The 21985-nt window shown below is 36.9% G+C and overlaps 2 protein-coding genes and 1 long non-coding RNA gene across 3 annotated transcripts in view; 1 reads left to right on the plus strand and 2 right to left on the minus strand.

Moving 5' to 3' along the window:
• Positions 1-270: 270 nt before the first annotated feature.
• Positions 271-8121, minus strand: LOC138028723 (uncharacterized). The gene is made up of 3 exons (XR_011127711.1): positions 8000-8121; positions 5167-5246; positions 271-378 (listed from the first exon to the last, which is right to left on the minus strand). It is a non-coding gene; the product is annotated as an uncharacterized lncRNA (long non-coding RNA).
• LOC138028717 (intraflagellar transport protein 80 homolog) lies at positions 1621-14678 on the plus strand. The gene is made up of 25 exons (XM_068876319.1): positions 1621-1678; positions 1767-1894; positions 2875-2932; positions 3036-3087; positions 3169-3280; positions 3357-3467; positions 4528-4596; positions 4726-4835; positions 5046-5135; positions 5311-5392; positions 5515-5570; positions 5942-6158; positions 6267-6348; positions 6431-6505; positions 6635-6683; positions 6780-6894; positions 8035-8099; positions 8200-8335; positions 8859-9006; positions 9175-9261; positions 10183-10267; positions 10356-10445; positions 11513-11685; positions 12026-12149; positions 14277-14678. Exons 2-25 carry the CDS (start codon positions 1858-1860, stop codon positions 14367-14369), a joined length of 2316 nt encoding a protein of 771 aa, XP_068732420.1. The 5' UTR covers positions 1621-1678; positions 1767-1857; the 3' UTR covers positions 14370-14678.
• A 9-nt stretch (positions 14679-14687) lies between these two features.
• The window catches only part of LOC138028721 (uncharacterized protein CXorf58-like), a 15717-nt gene continuing 8419 nt past the window's right edge, over positions 14688-21985 (minus strand). The window contains exons 3-10 of the mRNA XM_068876325.1: positions 21959-21985; positions 21460-21554; positions 19878-19989; positions 19529-19660; positions 19318-19393; positions 16989-17142; positions 16378-16489; positions 14688-15495 (exon numbers count right to left, since the gene is read on the minus strand). The exon at positions 21959-21985 is cut by the window's right edge and continues 73 nt beyond it. Of these exons, the coding sequence (XP_068732426.1) occupies positions 15355-15495; positions 16378-16489; positions 16989-17142; positions 19318-19393; positions 19529-19660; positions 19878-19989; positions 21460-21554; positions 21959-21985 (849 nt within the window). The 3' untranslated portion in view covers positions 14688-15354. The remainder of the gene's footprint in view (positions 15496-16377; positions 16490-16988; positions 17143-19317; positions 19394-19528; positions 19661-19877; positions 19990-21459; positions 21555-21958) is intronic.

Raw genomic sequence — 21985 nt, forward strand, 5'->3', positions numbered from 1 at the left:
CTCTCCTTGAAGACAGGGAATGTTACGGGGTTTTTTTCACCATTTTTTACAAATCTGACCCAGTCCAATCCTGAGGAATAAGGAATGCTCTCAAATTGGCTTGCGGAAAGTTCAGCTCAAAGTTGCGGGGACGGAAGAGGCACGCCCAACAATCAATGACACATTTCCGTCGTCTGTCTTCCATCCTTCAAGAGACTGTTGTCTCCCTTGTCACTGTTCAACAGTGTTGTTTCATGAATAACATATCATTAACGATTTCGATGACATTTACTCAGCATACCTTGAAGTGCAATCATGCGAGGAATGTTCTGCCTTTCTAGTGCGATGACTTTCCACTGCACTGGATGCATTAATCCGTTGAAGGAGGCGCAGACAGCCCTGTAGTAAGGGTATATAAAAAGGTCCACTGAACGGTCTTATTTTTCACTCTCGCGGAAAAAAATGAAGAAATTTAGGTTATTAACCATTTGGTTTGTTTCATTTTGCTGTGGTATAATTCGTCTGAAAATGGGACCAGATAACAGGCGGAAAATAGCACTGGATCCATTATTTGTCTTAAACACAATTGAGTTTAGGGTTATAATTTTAAAAAAGCGTAATTCATCAAGTTCTCAGACGAATTAAACAAATGAAAAAACAGCCAGAAATGTAAGCATTATCTAAATCTGTCTAAATACGAGAAAAAACAATTAATGTCTGAGAAATACAGACAGAAAGAAATGTAAGCATTATCTAAATAGGAAAAAAAAAACAATTAACGGGAAATTCCAATTTTTCGCAAAGTCAAAGCCCGGAAATAACACCAATTCGAAACAAAGCTGAATGCGGGAAAAAAGACATTTGACTCTGTACATTTACCTCCACGAGCAGGACACGAGTCATCTCTGGAAGAAACCCTACTTTTTGGCAAATTTCTGTACAGATTTCACATAACTACAACTCCGTCAAGAAAATCTGATGAATACACTGCCACACCTAAAAATTCTGAGACTCGCTCTTCCGACTGCGAACGCCGCCAAATGCTACAAAAGGGCGCATAATGATGACTGACAGCGCACATGTCGGACAACGGCTATGTATGTTAACATAGAAAAATATTTTAAGCCATTTACTGTGGTGGGTGAAACACACACTATACCGACTGGAAAAGCAGTGAGCCATTAGTTCTTGGCCTAACAGTACATGTACCGTTCTCTTAAATAAGTTATACGTTGTGGTGCAACATGTCCTTTTGGAAGAGTTAAGAATGGAGATAGCAACCTTAATTAAAGGAAGAGGAATATAAAATAACATCGCCATTATTGACTAAATTGAGTGACATTGTTAATACGTGGATTTCACGCAAAAAGTCATCGATAATTGACTATTTTCAACATCGGCACCCCATAATGCAATACGTTTTGGGGGGTCTTTACATAAATATAATACAAGTTATTTACTCTTGGGACTTTATTATGCTGCAGTGAACTGAATATCCATTGTTTTGATGCAAATACCCCCCCCCCCCCCCTCCTCCCACCACCCCCAAAATGAACTGTATTATGGGACTGGTGAAAAAAAAAAAAGCGAAGACAGTAATTCGTTTCCAGTAGCTTCCAGAAAAATTCTCACGGCTTTGCGAGGTTACTCAGACCAGTATTTTGCAAAGGCTCACAAGCTCAAACGAAACGTCGTGAAGGTAGTACTGGTATCAGTTTCATTGTTCTTGCCTGTTTTGGGAGATATGGATTTTTTCTATTAATGAATTGATGATTTTTGCTATCCAGAGTGCCGCAAATTTGGAAAATCAATGGTTTCACATCCGCGAACTCCCATTTACCATTGTTGATAACGGCTGTTGTCAAGGACGACCACAAGATGAGGTTCAAAACGAACGTACTCAAAGAATCAAAGCGTATCCTTTACAGACAGTCCTTCCATTTTGCACTTTTCCGTGTAAGTTGCTCGTTGCGATGAACATCGTAAAGGAGACACGAGCTACACTTAAAACTGTCTCATTTGAGCTTAAAAATGTGAATGTATTAAAGCCTCACCGAGACACTGAAAAACTGTGCAGACCGTCTGTAAAATGAAAATTCTGTTAGCCTGAATTAGGCCTAAATAACATTCGGTTAGCCTAATTAGGCATAAATAACATTCAGGTTAGCCTGTTTACGGTTAGCTCTCATTAATAGTGAGGGTAACGCTATATTTTACCCCTGGTCTGCACGATCTGCAGTCTGCGTTTTGGGGTGACCGAGCTTCACCCGAATTCTAGTTTCCCTTTTCTATGATCTGTTTTGTTCTGTGGCTCTGTATCAGTATCAATGATGGGTCTGGGTTTACAAGACACGTGGAAACATTTTGTCCCCAACAACTGTATCAGTCTGCAGGGTTTCAGTCAAGGTGATCAAAAGAGTGAAATCTTGTTGTACTTGCCCAATGAATGCCATTTTACTGTAGATCGTCAACAATGTATTGGTGACACCTGTACTATCGTCTATGAAAACACTCTTTACCCTCACACAGAAAAATTATTAAGGGTAAGCTTACTCTTTCTGCAGTTTCTTATAGGGAATAATTAACCTGCGATGCATAATTGTTTTCCCCACAACACTTTGCATAAACTACCGGTATTGTTTTCAGATGTACTTGGGAATAGTTGACAATAGTTTATGCAAAATTTGTGGGGAAAACAAAATGTTCCAAGGGGTTATATGAAAGTTGCTCATACTGTTTGCCTTATTTACAAATAGGATTTTCTTTGAATCCATTGACCTCTGAATCATGCCGCATTGACGAGTAAAAACATCTGGCATAAGACAGAGTAAAATCTAGTAAGTCTCACTCCTGAGAGTCATTGGGTTAACCTTAACTTATACAATAACTATGCAGATAAAGACTTGGTGAGTTGTGTGGGTTGGACAACAGCAGATGAACTGTATTCCAGTGGGTAGGTAGTGTGTTTGTATGTACAAGGTACTCTATTATAACATATTTTCACTATGAATCATAGGGTCATTAATAATGGCTTATTTTCAATTTTTACCTCCCAGCGATGACCACAGCATTCTAAAATGGAATTTGTTATCAGATGAGACAACACAGGTAACATTTTTGTAGGATCAAACAGGGCTGATATGGCAGAGGTGACTTGTTAGTCTTTGTACCCTTTCATTTGCTCCATAGGTCATTAAGTTACCTACAGAAATTTTCCCAACTGATATACACTGGTTTCCAAGAAGTGCTGGAGGAAAGAAGCAGAGTCAATCTGAACTATTTGTTCTCACATCTACAGATGGTGAGTTGAGTTTGGAGTGTCAGAGACAAATCTCAGATAAAATTTATGTTAAAGAGAACACTTTATCCTTTTGCAGGTAAATTTCACCTTATTTCTCGCAATGGTCGTATTGAGAAGTCTGTGGAGGCTCATAGAGGTGCTGTACTCTCTGGCAGATGGAGCTTTGATGGCTCGGCAATGGTTACAGGTTTGGAGTTTTAATAAAGTACTATTGCATTTGGGTTTGGTGGGAGGCTTTAAAGGTATTTTTTTAGTTGACCACATTTGCATAATTAAGATTCACACATTTCATCTAAGCTGCTCCTCATAATCAGGTGGCAAATTAAAATTGCTTTGAAAAAATTGCTTTGTTATGCCAAATTTTCAAAATGAGAATATTTCAACAGTTATATCTCTACCTTGTAAAATACAATTTTTTAAATTCTTAAATTAATTTTTTTTTTTGCACATTGCCTGTTATGCTTCAAAACAGTACTTTTAAATTGGTTTTGAAACACTTTGTAGTTTGAAGGAAAATGTAAACAGTGAGTTCTAACAGGTTTCTCTCTAAGCTACAGACAGAATTTCATTTAAATTAGCACCCATGAAGAATGCATAAGTGAAAGCTGTGTACATCATACTAGTATAAATTTTGACAATTCACCCTGGAATTTTCAGGAAAATTAAAGCTGTCTGACCCTACTCAAGCTGTTGTTCCCATTGCCATAGTTAGTCAGCTGCACCTTAAATATCATACCTCTATGGAGGGTGTAAACTGCAGGTTAGGGTTACTGTCATTGCTTCACCATAACTGAAACAACAAAACCTTTACTAATGCTAACATAAGGCCTAAACACTATGCTTTGAATTATGTTTAAGCCTATAAGGTTAGCATTTTTGTTAAGGTTTGGGTTGTTTCAGTTATGGTAAAACAATGACCTGCAACCTGCACTTTACATTCTTGGATACCTCTGTAACTGTTAAATATCAAGTTTTGATGATTTTTATCTACTTTGTTTTGGTTGGAATTCTGTTGATCCTTTGACTCCCAAGCTGGCCTGAACCAGCCATAATTAGTATTTTACTCTGTCTAATGCCAGACGATTTTACTCGTCAGTGGGGAACCCCTGGGAGTCAATGGGTTAATTGTCCAAGTTGACTTAGTTTGCTTCCAATAATTATTGTACTGAATGAGAAAAAGAACAACGCTGCTACCAGTCACTGTAAAGTTGATTTATATATGTACCTACAAGTGTCTTTTTTTCCAGTTGGAGAAGATGGCCAAGTGAAAATCTGGTCAAGGAGTGGTATGTTAAGGTCAACATTAGTTCAAGCAGGTTAGCATCCTGGTTTGCTTTATTAGTTTTAGCAACTCAGACATTCATTGACTTCACTAAATACTACATGAAATACTGGTGTTGTTATTTTAAAAATAATAAAAAAATATATAACTTTTATATTTCCAGGTAACCCAGTATACTCTGTAGCATGGAGCCCTGATTCAGATCACATTCTTCACTCAAATGGAAAGCAACTGGTCATCAAGCCCTTACAAGCTGCTGCTAAACCAGTTCAGGTACATTGTGGTGTATCTTGTTGTGTATCTTGTTGTGTAATGCCCAGTTTATAGACTATTGACTAAGGTATCTTTTTGTATGACAATAATAATGATTATTGATTACAAAGTAAAATATTTTTTCTGAACATCAGTAGCTCTTTTTAAAGTGCTTCATGAGTTTTCATGGTTGTGCCTTTATTGAGGTCTTCACTTTTTTAATCACTACAGTGGAAAGCTCATGATGGAATTGTGTTAAAAGTTGACTGGAATCCAATCAATAACATAATCATCTCAGGAGGAGAGGACTGTAAATATAAGGTGAGTTCAAAGCTCATACTTCCAAGCTTACCATTATTTCCTGATCTTCAAAATGTTATGATAAATCAATTTTTAAGAGCAGATTTCTTTCTCCATATCAGCATGGTGGACCTGTTGCGTTAAACATACAGGGATGTACTTAACAGTAATTATCATTGTTTTATTATCAAACCAGGTGTGGGACAGCTATGGTCGCACATTGTACTCCAGTCTGTTACACGAGTTTCCTATAACAAGCATCTCTTGGGCACCTGATGGTATGTTGGAAACATTTCTTTACTTTACCGGTAAATGTACGCACATACAATTTTTCATTTTTTAATAACTGGTTTTGCTGGTTTTTCAGTGAAGAGTAATTATTATTATTTTTTCATTATAGGTCAACTTTTTGCTGTTGGTTCCTTTAATACATTGAGGCTCTGTGACAAAACTGGGGTAAATAATAATATTATTTGCCAATTTACTTGCAGTAATTGATATGTAATGATTTCTAAAAACTCCAAATCCCATAGGGTTGATTTCAACAACTGTATTGAGTCCAGTCTTCATTCCTCATGGACTCCTTTCCTGAGACAGTGGCTGGTAATCAAGCCTATAAATCCCTGTGTCAACCTTTGCAAGTTACCTGTGATGTCGTCTGATCTACTGGTTCATATGTAGCGAATTTGCAAGTAAATAAGCAATTTTTATTAAAAAGGAACAGATGATGACATGAGGGGAAAAAACCTACTGATCACCACAGTTCAGATAGCATTATTATTTTCTGACTGACTACATGTAGCTTTTTTCAAATTTGTGTCACACAGTGGTCATACAGTTTGGAGAAACCTAACACAGGCTCCATTTTCAATATTGCATGGTCCAGTGATGGCACTCAGCTTGCAGGGGCTTGTGGCAATGGACAGGTTATTTTTGCTCATGTGATTGAAAGGCGACTTGAATGGAAAAACTTTGAAGTCACTGTGACGGATAAAAAGAGTATTCTAGTGAGAGATGTTACCAATGATGTCAAAGAATCCTTGGGTAAAATTATACACGTAATAATATTATTGTTCTAGACTTTTAAATTTTCATTTATAAATTATTGAGATTTTTTGCACAATTTAATGATCTTATTTTGACATTTTTTAGACTTTCGAGATCGTATTATCAAGACCTCATTGGCTTTCAATCATCTTGTTGTGGCAACAACATCACAGTGTTATATTTACAGGTAATGTGTTTCCTCAATAAAAAACTACCTTTTTGTTAGCAATCCCCTCCCTCAACGCCTTTGTTTTTATTGTTACCTGCAGTGTTAAGAACTGGAATACACCTATGATATTTGATCTCAAGAATGGAAACATTACCCTTGTTGTTCAAACAGAAAAGTAAGTTCATTCAATGTGCAATGCATAGTGTGAAGCAATAATTATTACCTTACTGTGTTTTAATACTCTAAGGAGGAAAAAGAGTTCAAATTATGTTTTCACACAATCATTTCTATTGTCCTTTTACAGGCATTTTATTTTGGTTGATGATGCAGGTCTTCAGGTTTATTCATATGAGGTGTGTACAAATAATAATTTTTGGTCTGAGTTGGATAACCTATCAGATCACAGAATGAAATTTATGATCTATAACAATGATTGATGTCTTTGGCAGGGTCGTTTAATATGTGTTCCAAAGTACCAAGGTTTAAGAACTGATGTTCTGAATGAACAGACCTGCACTATCAGTAATGATACACTGGCAATTAAAGACAGGAAAGATGAGAAAGGTAAGTTGATTGGATTATTGATAGGCAAACATTTCACCTGTAAAATTTAATGGTAGACAATATTATTATTATTATTATTATTATTATTATTATTATTGTAGTAGTAACAATTCTGTGAAATTTATGTTTACTCACAAATGGTCAACTAAAAAATTTTCAGTGAATGATTGATAATGATGTTTCTTTTAATGCTATCAAAACTGGAAATTGGAGAATTCCTTAGAAGGACTACACTCAACTGCATGATCTTATCTTGCCAAATTTTGATGCGACTCCTGGGTTTACACTATTTGAAGGCACTTAAATACTTACTGTTTTAAAGGGAGAAAAAAAGGATACATGCAGCAAAGTTCATGTTGCATGTATCCTGTATTATTATATGGCTTGTGTTTGTAGCCGATATAACGCGCGCTCTTATTGGCTAATTGTGACTGAATTGTAGGGCATTATTCTCCCGTAATGCCCACAGGCCGATTACGGGCTTGCAAAAACAAAGCAAAAAATAATTATAAAGCCATATAATAAACTACTTATTAACCGAGCTAGCTCGAGCTGTACTGGGGAATATTGGCCCTCGGTCGTTTTTGTACGGATCTCGCTGCGCTCGGTCCATACTGCCACGACCTTGGGCCAATATTCTCCAGTACGGCCCTCACGCTCGGTTAGTAAGAAGTTAGTATTGCTATCAAAAATATATGTGAGATGGCTATCTCTGACTTTGACGTCATCTTGGTATATCAGTGCGAAAATGTTTTGTTCTTGTTTTGCTGCATAGTGTTTAGGGAACAATAGTTATTTAGATTTTGGAGATCTGACTGGGCATTTATGCTCAAAATTTTGCTGTTGGTATCTTAAAAATTAAGTGGCAGGAGCTCAGTTCATGACATGGCTACAGCAAAAAAAATTATGAATTCAAAACATTTTTGTGGTGACTATGCTGTACTGCTGCATCTTTTAGTTTCATCTAATGCCTGATAAATACCAATCATTATTGGTATTTATGCAATGTTGACACTAAAAATATAATGTAAAAATAAAACAAAAATGTTAATGTATGAATTAAGCAGCCTGATGGCAAGAAGAAGTGGCCTGTATAGTTACTTACAGTTCATGTAAATAATGCCTTGCTTTCTCTTTCAGTGATACACTTATTTGAAACTCAGTCAGGAAAACCAGTAGGAAGTGGGCAACCACTGCAACACATGGTAAGGTGGAGCTTTATGTGCACTCTCTGTGGTCCTCCTAGTTTCTTTTGATGCATTCATTTGTTTGGTCACATTGGATTGTATCTTTTTGTCACTGCAGCTCGAAGTTATGGAGATTGCCTTGAGTCAGTGTGGGTTAACCAATGACAGACAGCTGGCTATTATTGACAAAAACAGAGATCTTTACCTCACACCTATCAAGCACATTGGCCCAGCAGAAAAGCTTGTGAAACTTGGTAACTGATATCAAGACCCATATACAGTAATATAAATGGGGAAGAGGGGTGGGTCAATGGACATGGAACCCCCCCCCCCCTCCCCCTCTTCCTCAAAGGTCATTCAACTAAAAGTTTTTTCCTGCCCTTTCATTGTCAAGGAAACATTGACAAAATTAATGTTTTGAGAGCACCAAAAAAAAAAAAACCAACACGAAAATCGATTTCCCTTCCATAAATCTAATGCAGATTTTAACTTATAATGTACAGAAGAAAAAACAAGTTTTTCTCAGCAGATTATCAATTGTGACAAATTAGAAACGTCTTGAAAAACTGCATTTTGTTGACTATTTCTTTGAATGGCATCAGTTGACATTATCACTGGAGGCTCTTATTCAATTTGATCAAGTCACATGATGTTTTTTTTTTTTTAAGACGGCAAAACACAATGATATCAATGTCTCAAAGGTTAATAAATATAAACCAATACTAGTACTTTAGTTGCTTTTTGGAAGAATTAAATTCATAAAGTTGAATTTTCCAGGAACCATGATAACTACAATGGCATGGAATGATAACACAAACATGTTGGCAGCTTTCCAGGATGGTCGATTTATTGTGTGGTATTATCCAAGTGCTGTGTATGTTGATCAGGATATCTTACCAAAAACACTTCTGGAAAAAGATTCAAGGTAAATCACCATGATTTGGTTCTTTGTACTGTAGAGCAGTAACCTGCACAAACTATGTAACAAACAAAAGAAAAAAACAAAGGTGTTCGGTTTCCATAATCATGTAAAAGAATGGTTAGACTAAAATGCCCCTATATCTATATACTAAATCACATTCAATTTTTTTAGTGATTTTGGAAAGAACCCTCATATTGTCAGCTTTCTGGAAAACCACTGCACAATGAGAAGGGCAGATGGCTCACTATGTAGCACAATGTAAGTACCACACCTTAAGTACATGTATTGTTAATTTGGCATGGCCCTTTACAGTGTTTTCAATTTGTTTTGCAGTAGGTTGCTGGGAAAGTAAAGTAGACAGCTGTGGAATCCTGAGTGCATGATCCCCCTGAAAATTTTGAAATCTACAAGCTTGGAAATGTCATTTCCAGTGTTTTCTAAAAGGTGTTTCCCTCTATTAAAAAGCCAATGGAAATCAGACAACAAAAAACTACAATTATGGTCATTTTTTAAATAAATTGCTGGTTTATTAGTATTTAAATATATTATAGGCAGAATGTCATGTAAATTGAGAACGAACCCTAAATATGCGATGTACACAATTTTCGTGACGTTTGTTTGAATATGTAGGCAATTTTTGTTTTCTTGAGAAAATACCATAATTAGGAGTTTAGTGAAGCAAGTAAAGCGATTTTATTTTCATGACAGAGAATGGTAGAAATCACCTGCACAACAAAACGTTCAAATGGACATGCAAAGTAGGTGGCAGGATGGACCAAAGTACTTGGCGGTCTATCGCTGGTAGCCACCTTCTATTGAAACCTCTGCCTTAGTCGAGAGGCAGGAGTTCTAAAAGTGTCTATTCATTTTCCATTTTATACCAAACCAAAAGTTTACATCTCAAAGGCTTACCAAATTAAAATACATGAAGCAGCTTCCTTACATGACTTGTATATTGTGCTTTTCTTACTGTCGGTAACATGTTGATTCAAAGCTAACAAACCTAAGAAACCTGTAATCTGGATGGACTCCTATTCCCTAGTTTGTGGTCTAACTAGATGTTATTTATACTGCAGCTACTTACCCCAAGAATGGATGAAGTACTAGAGATGCCCAGACATTTCTCTTTTGAGTCTCTTCTCTGTAAGTTATGACTGTCATGTTCCTTCCAACTTGCAGAATCTCTCCCTATCCTTCCATGCTTCACAAGTATGCCAGTGAATCAAAATGGGATGATGCCATTCGACTTTGCAGATTTGTCAAGGTTAGCTATAGTTAATGGAACTAACCAGTATTAGAAGCAATGAGGTGTGTTAGTGTAAAATAAAAATACATTTTATTTTCCTTTGAAGGATACTGTGTTGTGGGCATGTTTGGCAACAATGGCTGCTTACGCCAAGGAACTCAACACAGCAGAGGCAGCTTATGCGGCAATTGATGAGGTAATTTCTGGTAAAAGTGTTTTTAAAATTATTTTTTTAAGGTGGAATTATACCAATGAACGTCTGCTGCAAAGTTCTCGCCAATGAAATGTTACGAGCCTAGAAAGGCCCATCGGGCTGGCGCTTATCTCCGGTTTCTGTAGCATGAAGCTACTAGGAATATTTCTATTGCCCCCTGGATGGGATGCTAGTCCATCGTGGGGTTACCCCCAGCATTTTCGCCAGTACCCATTTATACACCTGGATGGAGAGAGGCACCGTTTGAGTAAAGTGTCTTGCTAACGAACACAACACAATGTCCTCGGCCTGGATCAGAACCCAGAGTTGAGGACTCTAACCATTAGACCACCACACCTCCCACTCTCCCAAAACTCTGGTTGACATAAATTATTTTTAAGTTTACAAACTGGTGGTGTTGGTGGTCATTGGGCTTTTCAGTAACAAGTAAATGTACTAAGAAAAGTGGCTGAAGCACTTGTTTTAACATCATGAAAAATTTAATCTGGCTCATACACTCAATTTGCCTGCACTTCTCGACCGGACACTCAAGCTAGGTGATCTATGGACGCGTTGGCCAACCAAGCCACTGTGCAGTTTAATAAGCGTTGGAAAAGGTACAAAAATATGAATACATCAATTCTAAAATAACAAGAAAAGCAATGCACCAGAGCCGGACACGAAAACCCTAAAAAAACCAGCAGGTGGAAAAAAGGGGGAGTGTACCCCCGAGCAAGGCATTGGTGCGACCCTCGGGGTTCTTGGGAATTCTAATTGAAAGACACTACCTACAATGTAAATGAATGCTACCATAAACCGCCTAACGAAGGCATTAAACACTAATTTGGCTCGATAGGACAAAAAACGAAACAGGACTTGTGCACTCAGCGAAGGCTGACCGTAGATTGCGTCACTCGCTAAACAATCTCCAAATACAAACCACAATCACATGGAACTCCAAGCGCCTGCTTCTCACAACCAGGCCTCTGCTACGTGATGGTAAAATATCAGTTTATGATAATCAGGATTATCACAAATTACATTTTCATCTTCCATGGTACAATTCACAGGCAGACAAAGTGCAGTACATAAATCACATCAAGGAGATACCAACTAAGGAAGGAAGAAATGCTGCTATGGCTCTCTTCTGTAGGCAGCCACAAGAAGCAGAAACCATTCTTCTACAAGCTGGACTTATTTACAGAGCAATACAGATGAATATTGACCTTTTTAACTGGGATAGGTAAATTATAGCTATTAATCACTCCCAAGATTTTGTTCAATTGTTTGATATGGGATTCATACATGAATGGTACCTAATAATGACTTCATAATACCAGTAGATGTGGAGGTCTGTATGTCCCTTAATCTCAGTCTTACAAAAAGCTCATCAACAATTGTTGTCAAAATGGGTCTGTGGTTCATTAAACTGGGAAGTTTAATATTTGCAAATGTCAAAACAAAGGCAACCACTTAACTCTTTAAGGCACACCCCTAAGTGTTGGTCTGTATGGCAGCTAAGACCCCAACCTTGTGCAAGGTAGTCCAATGCATTATCAGTAATTTAGAAGATTGCCTTGCAGGGCTCTAGAACTTGCTGTGAAACACAAGACCCATGTGGACACAGTTCTAGCCTACAAACAGAAATACCTGGAAAACTTTGGCAGATCAGAAAAAAGTAAAAGATTTCTTCAGTATGCACAAGGGGTAAGGTGGCATTGAAACCCAAACCGTCCATGTACGTGTAAGAAATTAAAAAGAAATTAAACGTTTGTTTTGATTAGCAAAAGGAGATGACTCGTTATCAGTACTCTATTGCAACCAATTTACCTGGATATGAAAGGAATGTGCTCATCTTCCGCTCAATTTGCTCAGGTTTCGAAAAAGAAATTAACATATAAACTTGACTATAAATGAGTTTGAGTTTTCTGTGAGTCAATAGACAGTCGGCTAGGCGCATAGTACCGAGTTAACATTTTGACTCATAGAAAATGAGAACAAGTGCATGTAGTCAAATTGTTTTAGTAGAAATCCACTCACATACAATCTTCGAATTTATTATTTTCATTGTTTTTGTTTTGTTTTTGTTTAATTATCACTCAATAGATATAGTGAGTAGAAAGCCTATCAGATTATGGGAATCGTGATAGTACAGTCTATGTGAGTGGATTTCTACAAAAATATAATAATATCATAGCAATTGATAAGGAATCTCATTGTTCACTTTTATTTCATTAACATACAAGTTTGCTCATAGGAGGCACCATGCTAATAATAATTATAAATTGACTTCAAAAGGTAAAAGAACTTGTTAAACTTTTAGGAAAGGAAAGGGAATTCATTTAAGTGTCTAGTCCGTTCTAGCACTGGAGCCCTAATTGGGGACACTGTCAACTGAAATCAACAATTAATGCAAATCAAGTCAAAGTTAGCTTTTGAAGAGAGGGGAAAACTGGAGTACCAGCAGAAAAACCTCTTGGTGCAGAGTAGAGAACCACCCAACTCAACCCACATATGAAGCCAAGTCTGGGAATCGAACCTGGGCCACACTGGTGGTAGGCAAGTGCTCTCACCACGGCGCCATCCCTGCACCCAAACTTAGTTACACTGGCTGCGTTCACATCTGGGCTACCAATTATAGTTAAGATGGGATAGCTATATTTAGCTATTTCGGTAATGTGACCGCTTCTCTGTTCGCTTGAACTATAGTTAGAAAATTTACACCTCGGCGATCCAAAACTATACAGACTAACAGTTACTATAGTTATACCCAAGCAGGGTTCATGGATTAGTCTTTTTGCATGTGTGAGATGAGCATATATAAATATGCAAAATAGATTAAACCACCCTTGAGGTCATGGAAGAGACCATGCTCGGCATGGCCGAACATCGGTGCCCAAATGTACTGCGGTGGTGACCAAGGTCAGCCTTCTTCGGCTTTGAGCACAGTTAAAATTCTCAGCTTAATTTGCATTTTTCTCTGACGGTTTCCTGTTCGTGGGTCCCTAACCTTTTTTTTTATCAACAACTGGAAATTCTCTAAACAGACAAGACTCAACAAATTTGGACCAAGCACTGAGGGAGCTAATATATATCCTTTTTTATCTTCAAACAAACACGACCCACCCACCCACCCACACGGTTTAGCCTCACCCAACTTGACACTAACTTAAGCTAAACTTCAGTTACCTTGTAGATGTGACTGAAGCCATTGTAAATCTCCAATTTTAAGCCATTTAGCTTTGATAACCAGCCAGTTATTTATCATCAAAAACAGATTAATTCTTGGGTGGATAAAGCACAAATGATCCTGTACATTCTTTGTAAAATTTCGAATTATTTTCAAAGCATCTTTGCTCTGATACATTGGGTTAGAAATTTCAGAGATTCAGTACTTCACACCCAGTTGACTGATTAGAAAACAATAGCCTCATGCTAATGAGGCAAAAATGTAAACAAAGAGTCCTGGCACCAGTTCCTAGAAGGAGGAATAAATTATTCAAGGGATAAATCTGCTATTCTAACACAACAGAATTTATTCTGGGGATAAAGGTATTCCTGGGCCGGGTTCCTGAAAGGTGTAATAACTCTAATCCAGGGATAAATGTGCTTTATTCCAGGCACGTTTATCCCTGGAATAGGGTTATTACACATTACACCTTTCAGGAACCGGCCCCTGGAATAGAGTTATTACACCTTTCAGGAACTGGCCCCTGGGCTATAGTTTCGTAAAATAATTACATAATCACCTTTCTTCAATGAATAAGATTGATGAGATTGCTGGAGTGCATTATAATTTTATTATTAATTACATTACATTAATATTGATGACAGGTTGAAGTTGATTGGGAGAAAATTAATGCCAAGATAGATATGGAGTTACAGAAAGAAGCAGCCAGGCCAGGAGCAAAACCCTATAATGGGTAACAAGCCAAATCCTGAACATGTTTGAAGTGGCACTTTCATGGTGAACATTTACTTTAACACTGTAATCAAAATGTCAGGTAGATAAACCTACTCACATAAGTGACAGTGTCCTTACAGACTTGCCAAGTGTCTAGTGCAATCACAATGGATTTCTTGCAGCTTGGAATTATAAAGACTCTAAAGGGAACACTACTGTTTATACAAATGTGATCTGGTTTATTTTATTCATGATGTACATGTTGTGTATTGTAAATATAAATGTTATTAGCAGAGTTGCAAATGAGCGTATTAAAATGGCAAAGAAAGCAATGACGTGTATTCAGTGTTTACTTGTCCATTTTATTAAGAAAATACTAAACTTTGTACATAGGAAGTTCCAGTTTGTCATATCTGACAAAAATAATGTGATTTCATCACTCAGTTGCAATGCTCATGCCTAAAACGTTGATGAGATGCACTGTGAGGGCCTGTTTATTTTGTCCTTGTCATGCAAGCAATAAATTATTTACCTTAACTTGAGAAATAAGTTAAAACTGTGAGTCACAAAATTTGGAGCCAACAATATTTCTTCAAAGTCCAAAGAAAAAACACATGGAGAAGGCTCCAAGGTACTGACTGATTTAAGAGACACTGGCTATAAATGGGAAAAAACTGCCAGGTCATCCAGTATCAGACGTCCCTGAGCAGCATGGGAAATTGCTCTTTAGCAACAAAGAGAAATTTAGGACAGACTAAACACTGACTTAAAGGGACAATTTTTTCTACTTTGCGTACATGTACCTGTCATCATGATCTGTAATTCATGGCAATTCTAATTCTTGGATAGCAATATGAAATGCCCTTTACAAATTATTTCTCCTGTCTTTGACAAACACATTGGAGGGTAGCTAGCTTATTTGGATGTCGAGGTCACATTCTTCTCTTTTGCCTTTTTACTAAAGGATTTCTGTTCCTGTGTTCATTCACACAGCTGCTACCTTACATTTCATGGTGATGTCACTCCTAACGCATCCAAGGATAAATTTCGTGTCCATTCATAGAGTTTATCAGCTTGATCTTCCCAGTCATTATCATCATTATCAAAAATATCCTTGTTATCAACCTCCATTTCTGGTGTTTTTCCATCCTGTTATTCAGGGTAAAAAAAGGTGTCAGAAGCGATAATATTGCTTTGCTTAACTTTACGGTACCAGCAGTTGATTTTTATTTTGATCTCTGTAGTTTGTCTCCAGAATGATAGGTTTCTATTTTCAATATAAATTATGACAGACTAAGAGTTACTAAGACAAAGTATACAGCTTTGTGTTTTTTCATTGTCATGCAGTGTGACCTTCCAGTTAAAGTATGTCTGTAAAGACAATACAGTCAACTCCTGATAACTCAAACCTTCAAGGGAAATTGAAAAAGGGTTGAGTTCTCGGGATTTAACCCTAACCCTAACCTTGAAGATAAAGGCACTGAAGTTAAATGTACCCCAAAATGGACCTGACACGTTTTGTGTAATGCAAAAAAGGACAAAGATTACAGGGCTGCTTCAAAATAAATTAAATGTTTTGGACTGTAGTACACAGTTTGTTTTGATTTGTCATGTACATACATACTTACATACTTAATTGACCGCTCCCCATAGGGGCTTTTCAGGGCCAAGGAAACACAACGAAACGACAGAACAACAACAACTGTTAAGAATCCCAACTGGCCGGAGGCAAACCAGTTGGCTATTTACAAGTGCAGCTAGGAAGTTGAACCAGGGACTACCAGGATCAAATTCAACGAGTGGTCAGAGTGGGTCTTGAACCCGGGATCTCCGGATCTCAAGACAAGCCCCCTAACCACACTGCCTCCTTACACTCTATATAGAGAATGACCAAAAGCGAAACAAAAATTGGTTCGATTTAGCGTTTCTCATTCGAGTTAGCGAGGGTTCAAGTTATCGGGAGTTGACTGTATGTAACTTCAGCAAAAGTATGATCAGTTTCAAGCAAGCCCATTCTTACAGTGTACTTACAAGTTCAGGGCGATCTAGTCCATACATTTTCCTCATTTTTGCCACTCTCATTACAGCCTTACGTGATCTCCTGACTGGAGATGGGTTGCTGTACTCTGTATATGCCTTTTTCCTAATTAAAAAGATATGTTAATATTCTATGTATTCATCAGTAAACTAACTTATTTCAGAATGAAGGGGGTAGTTTCTAAATAAAATGTGGTGCTGTGTCAGTGGGGAAGTAGTATACAAAAATTTGGTTTTATCAACAGAGTTGATAAATTGGCCACCGTACAGAGATTCCAAAAGCTGACATTTCGAATGTTAGCCCTTCGTCAGCCCTTGGATTCGCTCTGACGAAGGGCTAACGCTCAAAACGTCAGCTTTTAGAATCTCTGTACGGTGGCCAATTTACATTATCGACTCCGTTGATAAAACCTAACTTATTTCAGGGTCATTGCTCCAGAATTAAGGCTTGTGGGCTTCAAAAGCTATGAAAAGAAGTCTTGCATTACATGTCAATTCAATTTCATCATCCTCTATTTGTGTCACATGAAATTTGCTCTATTCTATATACAGCATACAACTCATACATTCTTCCTGTGCTAAAATCCAAGTAATTTTATTCATACCTAAGAATGGGGATTGTCCTGATGTTTGCCACTTGAATCTCCTGTGTTGGTTTAATTGACAGCAAATCAGGACATTCCTTTAGTAGCTGAGGAGTTGTAAGGCCAAACTCCACATACCCAAAGATATCACGCACAATGTTATGCCGAGGAATAGCTGTGTTAAAATAGACCAAAACAATGACTTTAAAAGGACATCAGAAAACGACTAAGGAGGTTCCATAATGCATCACTTTGAAACAACTAAATTTAATTATAGTTTAAACTTGTCAATAACAATAGGTAAATTTATTTGGAGCTGTTAGGAACTTGATAAAATGTGCACAAAAATAATATGATGAAATCTATCAAAAGACACTTAAAGAATCTAATTACAGTAGAAATTATGTTTCAAGTTTAGACACACAGGCAAAATGTACATATATGAAAAATATGTTGCAGCTATAATCTGTGAGCCTTATAAGTGCAGTATGTAATAAGCTGCATTTACTTTCACACGCTGAAATTTTAAGCTAGTGAGTAAATGACATCACTTTTTCCTAGATGCAACCCTCTCCGGTCCAACTGGTCAGTTTTGAAAATGGCAGACTGTGAAATCCACCCTTTGGATGAAAATCCAAGCTCAAAATTTTGCCAGTCAGGTGTTAAGCAAACATTTTTTATTATAGTGTAGCACTTTAAGCACTTGTATAAAACTTATTATTGAAATTGTATACCTTGTTCTAAGGACTAAATTATGACCAGCAATTTCCATAGGAAGTTCTTTAGATACTGATTTTCAAAGGGTAAAATGTTTCTGACTTTACATTGGTTTATGGTCACAACATTACAAATACCAGCAGGAGGGAATTGAAGTACAGCTGTATTATTCTAAAAAAATTGAAGTGGTACATCTGCCTTGCCCGTGGACATTACAGGAGAAATGCCTCAGTGCCTAGCTGCTCTTAGGCAATCTGACAGTGCATGTTATATCGGCCAGAAACACTAGCCATATCATAAATCTTGACTACAATAATACTTGTAGTCCCCCAGCCCTAGTGAAACAAAACAATGCAACTTTCTGTCTAGTTTTTTTATTCTTAAAAATTGTAAAAGTACATGTTCTTTTTAGCAATGACGTTTTGAATAAAATTACTGGGTTTATTAATCGGTAAATTATTATTTTTATTCTTGGACTTGGACACAATAGTGACATCATCTTCAATCAAGGCACAAAAAAAATGTGTAGAGTAGACATTGTTAAATGAAAGACCTCAAGAAGCTGTTATAGTGTAGCATTTTATTAGTCCTCTGACATGTTGTTAGATTGTTATTAAACTGTTATTTTAAATTCAAAAACTCATTAATCATTCATTAGGCTAACAGCCCATCAAAAGATCAATAACACGTCACGTGTATGAACCTTTATACCTGGTAATCTATGATCATTTGAAAAGTCCGGTGGCAGCTTTGATTTCAGTCCCAGGGGAGTGCGGGGATGAATGCGCAAACAATGCAAATTGCTTATTCTCAAATGAAACAATCTTTATATTAAGATCAATAGTGATCTTTATAGAAAGATCATTTGTGATCTTTATATAAAGGTCACTATTGATCTTTATTAAATAGTCATTTTCATCAAAATGTCAGCCATTGCAAATTTCTGGGCAGATACTTTTACCCATCCTCCTTCCAAACTTCTTCAACAAATTTTGTCAACCAAAAAATTCAACAGCTCTGCCATCATATTCACAATGTTCCTATCTAGACTTTAAATTTTGTCCCATTCCACGTCAAACCCTGCTGCTTCGTTCATTTGTTCAGCCTTGGATTTACCCAGTATGCGAAAATATCAAAAGAACAGTTTGTGACATATTGTGTTGATTTTGAAGCAAATTTTTTCCAACAGTGCTTCTTCTTCATCAGCAGTTTTCAATTCTCTGAACTAGTTTCTCTTTTGCAGAATTTTTAACCAACCTCCTTCAACCAAACAAAGAATAAGGACTGAAGTACAAAACATGCTTTTAAAATTACCATATTGCTTATAAGGTCCACTTGTTTTTTTGTATGCTGATATCTTCCCCTCACAATTTGAACCTTTGTTCAGTCTCCTGAGGGACACACTTTTTGTGGAGTGTTTTTGAATCTGTTCAAAAAAATCGCAGATGTGTTTTATCAGGTTTAAAAACACTTGGCTATGCCTCATGTTTTTAAACCTGATAAAACACTGCTGCTCGTTTTTTAAACACTATATAAAATTATTTTTACTTTACAGTGACAGTTTAATAACATGTCAGAGGACTAACAAAATGCTACACTTAAGACAGTTGCTTATTATTAATGTATTTCATACCATCAAGTGTCAGCCTTCTCCATGTGTTTGACTTTCCACCAGTTTCTGCTGGACACTCATCTAGATGACTTAAATACTGTGGCAAGAAAAAGTATGGCAACAGATTATTGTTCTGCTTATATATTTACTTCCCTGGAAGAAAAAATACTGAGTATATTTGGAATTTTTATGGACTCTGCTGTCAAGACAAGGATGCTTGGCAATAACTTACCTTCATATAATCCTTCATTGTTGTTATGTCAATTTCATCTGTTATTCCATCTTTTTCACGCTGGCACAAGTCAGCAATTAACTGATCATAAAACTTCCGATTTCCCATGAGTTTAAGTGAATCGCTTGCTGCCTGTGAACAACAAGAACACTTCCTGACAACATCCATTAAAAGCCATTCACATATGATAGCTAAATATTATGTTCTTGTGTATTGTTTGGGTCATAATTAATTTTACCATGTGTTCATACAAAAAAAGGAAAAATCAACAATTTCACCAATTTATAGACTGTCATCATGTTCAAAGTGATTGGAATAAGCTGCTATTAAAGTTTGTCATGCAATGTACCTCAGATGTAGGCTTGATGACCTTTTTACCACAGTAATACTTGACTCCTTGGCCCCCACTTTGAATAAAAATCTTGAACATTATAATGGGAGGAAATTCTGCTCCCCCAAACCTAAAAATTGAAAAAAAAAAAGATAAATCTAATAAAATGTTACAAGGCTTCACTTGTACATGTACATTAATTCCACCACTTCTTGTTCGATTTGCATCCCTATCAGTAGCTTGTTGGCAAGAACAAGTTGATTACATTGTAATGACCATATGAACCTTACATACAATTTATTATATATTTTCTGCCTTGCATGTGATTTTATATGACTTTCTATGTACAAGATAGATAGATAGATAGACAGATAGATAGATAGATAGATAGATAGATAGATAGATAGATAGATAGATAGATACATGTAGATGGATAGATAGATGGATAGTTTACTGAGTATAACTTTGCAACCCAAGAGTTGAATTACATCATATTTACAGGATAAAAAGATTGAAAATGTTAATATGAAGAAAACACCTTAAGTCACTACATGATAACCGTAACATTAAAATGGATTTTAAAGTGATAAATTGCTAAGAAAGCATAATTCTTAAGGTGTGATAAAATTTACGTCATGAATCCTTAAGTGTGTTAAAAACAATAAAACCATTTCGAAATCTGTCTGTCTTGAAAACTGCATTGAACTGGCAAGCCTTTCTGAGGTTACAATGCTTAGCATTTTGTGGGGGCAGTAAATTCCTGAGCTTGCTGTCTTTGTTTTCTAAGATTTTCTGGAACAGTTTGTCCGTCAGCGCTTGCCTTCAGTCTGACAGAGTGACAAGACTTGTCTTAACAAGGGCTTTATCATACAGAAAACATGAGAAATTGATATGCATTGCCCTGACTTTTGCTCTGCCTCTAGCTCACAAGAAAGATACACAGGTAGACCGTCATGAAAAACTCAACAGGCATATTCAGTGATTGGGCAGATGCAGGTACGATAGAGCTGTACTAATTCATTAGGGCCTAGACCTGCGTGCTTTAAGGTGGTTCAACACAGTTTTAACGGTTCCAAGTAACGCTCTTATTCGAAGGATTGGCACTACAAAACTGTATCATATATTTAGCAATATTGTGGTACCAAATGAATCATGGATTATTGCTGAACAAGAGGCCGTCATTATTGTGTTGTAAAATGTCATTGTGGCAACCGTTACGCCCTGCAAAAACACCCATATTTTGTCTTTAGCTGCTTATGTCTCAGAAACGAACTCATTGACCCCCATATTTTATTTCTCAAATAATCAGAAGGGCAATATGAAACTTTCTGCAAAGTTTAAAAAAATTTGGATTCAGAGCCACCTTAATTCTGTGATTGTTTTAAGGTGGCTCTGATTCTGTAGTACAGAATTTCTTTTTAACTTTCATCTTGGCTTTCTGATCACTTTTCGGCAGTAAAGGGGGGGGGGGGGGGGTTAACTGAGTGTGTTTTTGAGATATGAGCAACTAAACTCATCTCATCTCATCTTCCTTCCTCAAGAGAGAGGACCCTGGGAACAAGGTTGACGACGATGATGATTACAATCCTCTTTCTGTTACCTGAACCTGACTCTGGCCTGAACAACTGGATCTCGCAAAAGGTCAGCTTCTAGAGGGGATACTTTTCTTAACACTTCATAGGTAAGAGAATGTTCCTAGAAGGAGTTAAGCATATTACAATGATAACATTGTGGAAAAGAAAAGGGGCAGTCATGTAACTACAAAAAGCAGAACCACCCAAAATTAAAGCAACCACCTACATGTATGACCCACTATAATCCAAAACTAACCAGAACAATAAAACAACAATTTCAGACGCAAAAACCCCTAAGGCGGCTTCAAAGGATTTTAACTAGAGTATATATTGAAAATGGACAATTTGACACCTCTTTAGACCACTAGTCTTCTATGAACTTGAATGAGTGTTAACCATTAAAGGGCACTTAAAGACCGTTTTAAATTTATATAATGCTTTAAACCTAAAGTAACCCTAATCGTCTCACGCTCGAGGGAGAATTGTCGGAAATACACAGTACCCGGTCCTCAACCCGAAACTTACCGCTGCACATATTGCGTACTTAAGTAA

This window comes from Montipora capricornis, chromosome 13, assembly GCF_036669925.1.
Source record: "Montipora capricornis isolate CH-2021 chromosome 13, ASM3666992v2, whole genome shotgun sequence".
Classification (NCBI taxonomy): domain Eukaryota; kingdom Metazoa; phylum Cnidaria; class Anthozoa; order Scleractinia; family Acroporidae; genus Montipora; species Montipora capricornis.

Coding starts and splice junctions, on each gene's coding strand:
- LOC138028717 (XM_068876319.1), top strand. CDS start 1,858: ATGAGGTTCAAAACGAACGTACTCAAAGAATCAAAGC. Junction 3,468..4,527: donor TGGCTCGGCAATGGTTACAG/GTTTGGAGTTTT, acceptor CTTTTTTTCCAG/TTGGAGAAGATGGCCAAGTG. Junction 9,007..9,174: donor CTTCTGGAAAAAGATTCAAG/GTAAATCACCAT, acceptor CAATTTTTTTAG/TGATTTTGGAAAGAACCCTC.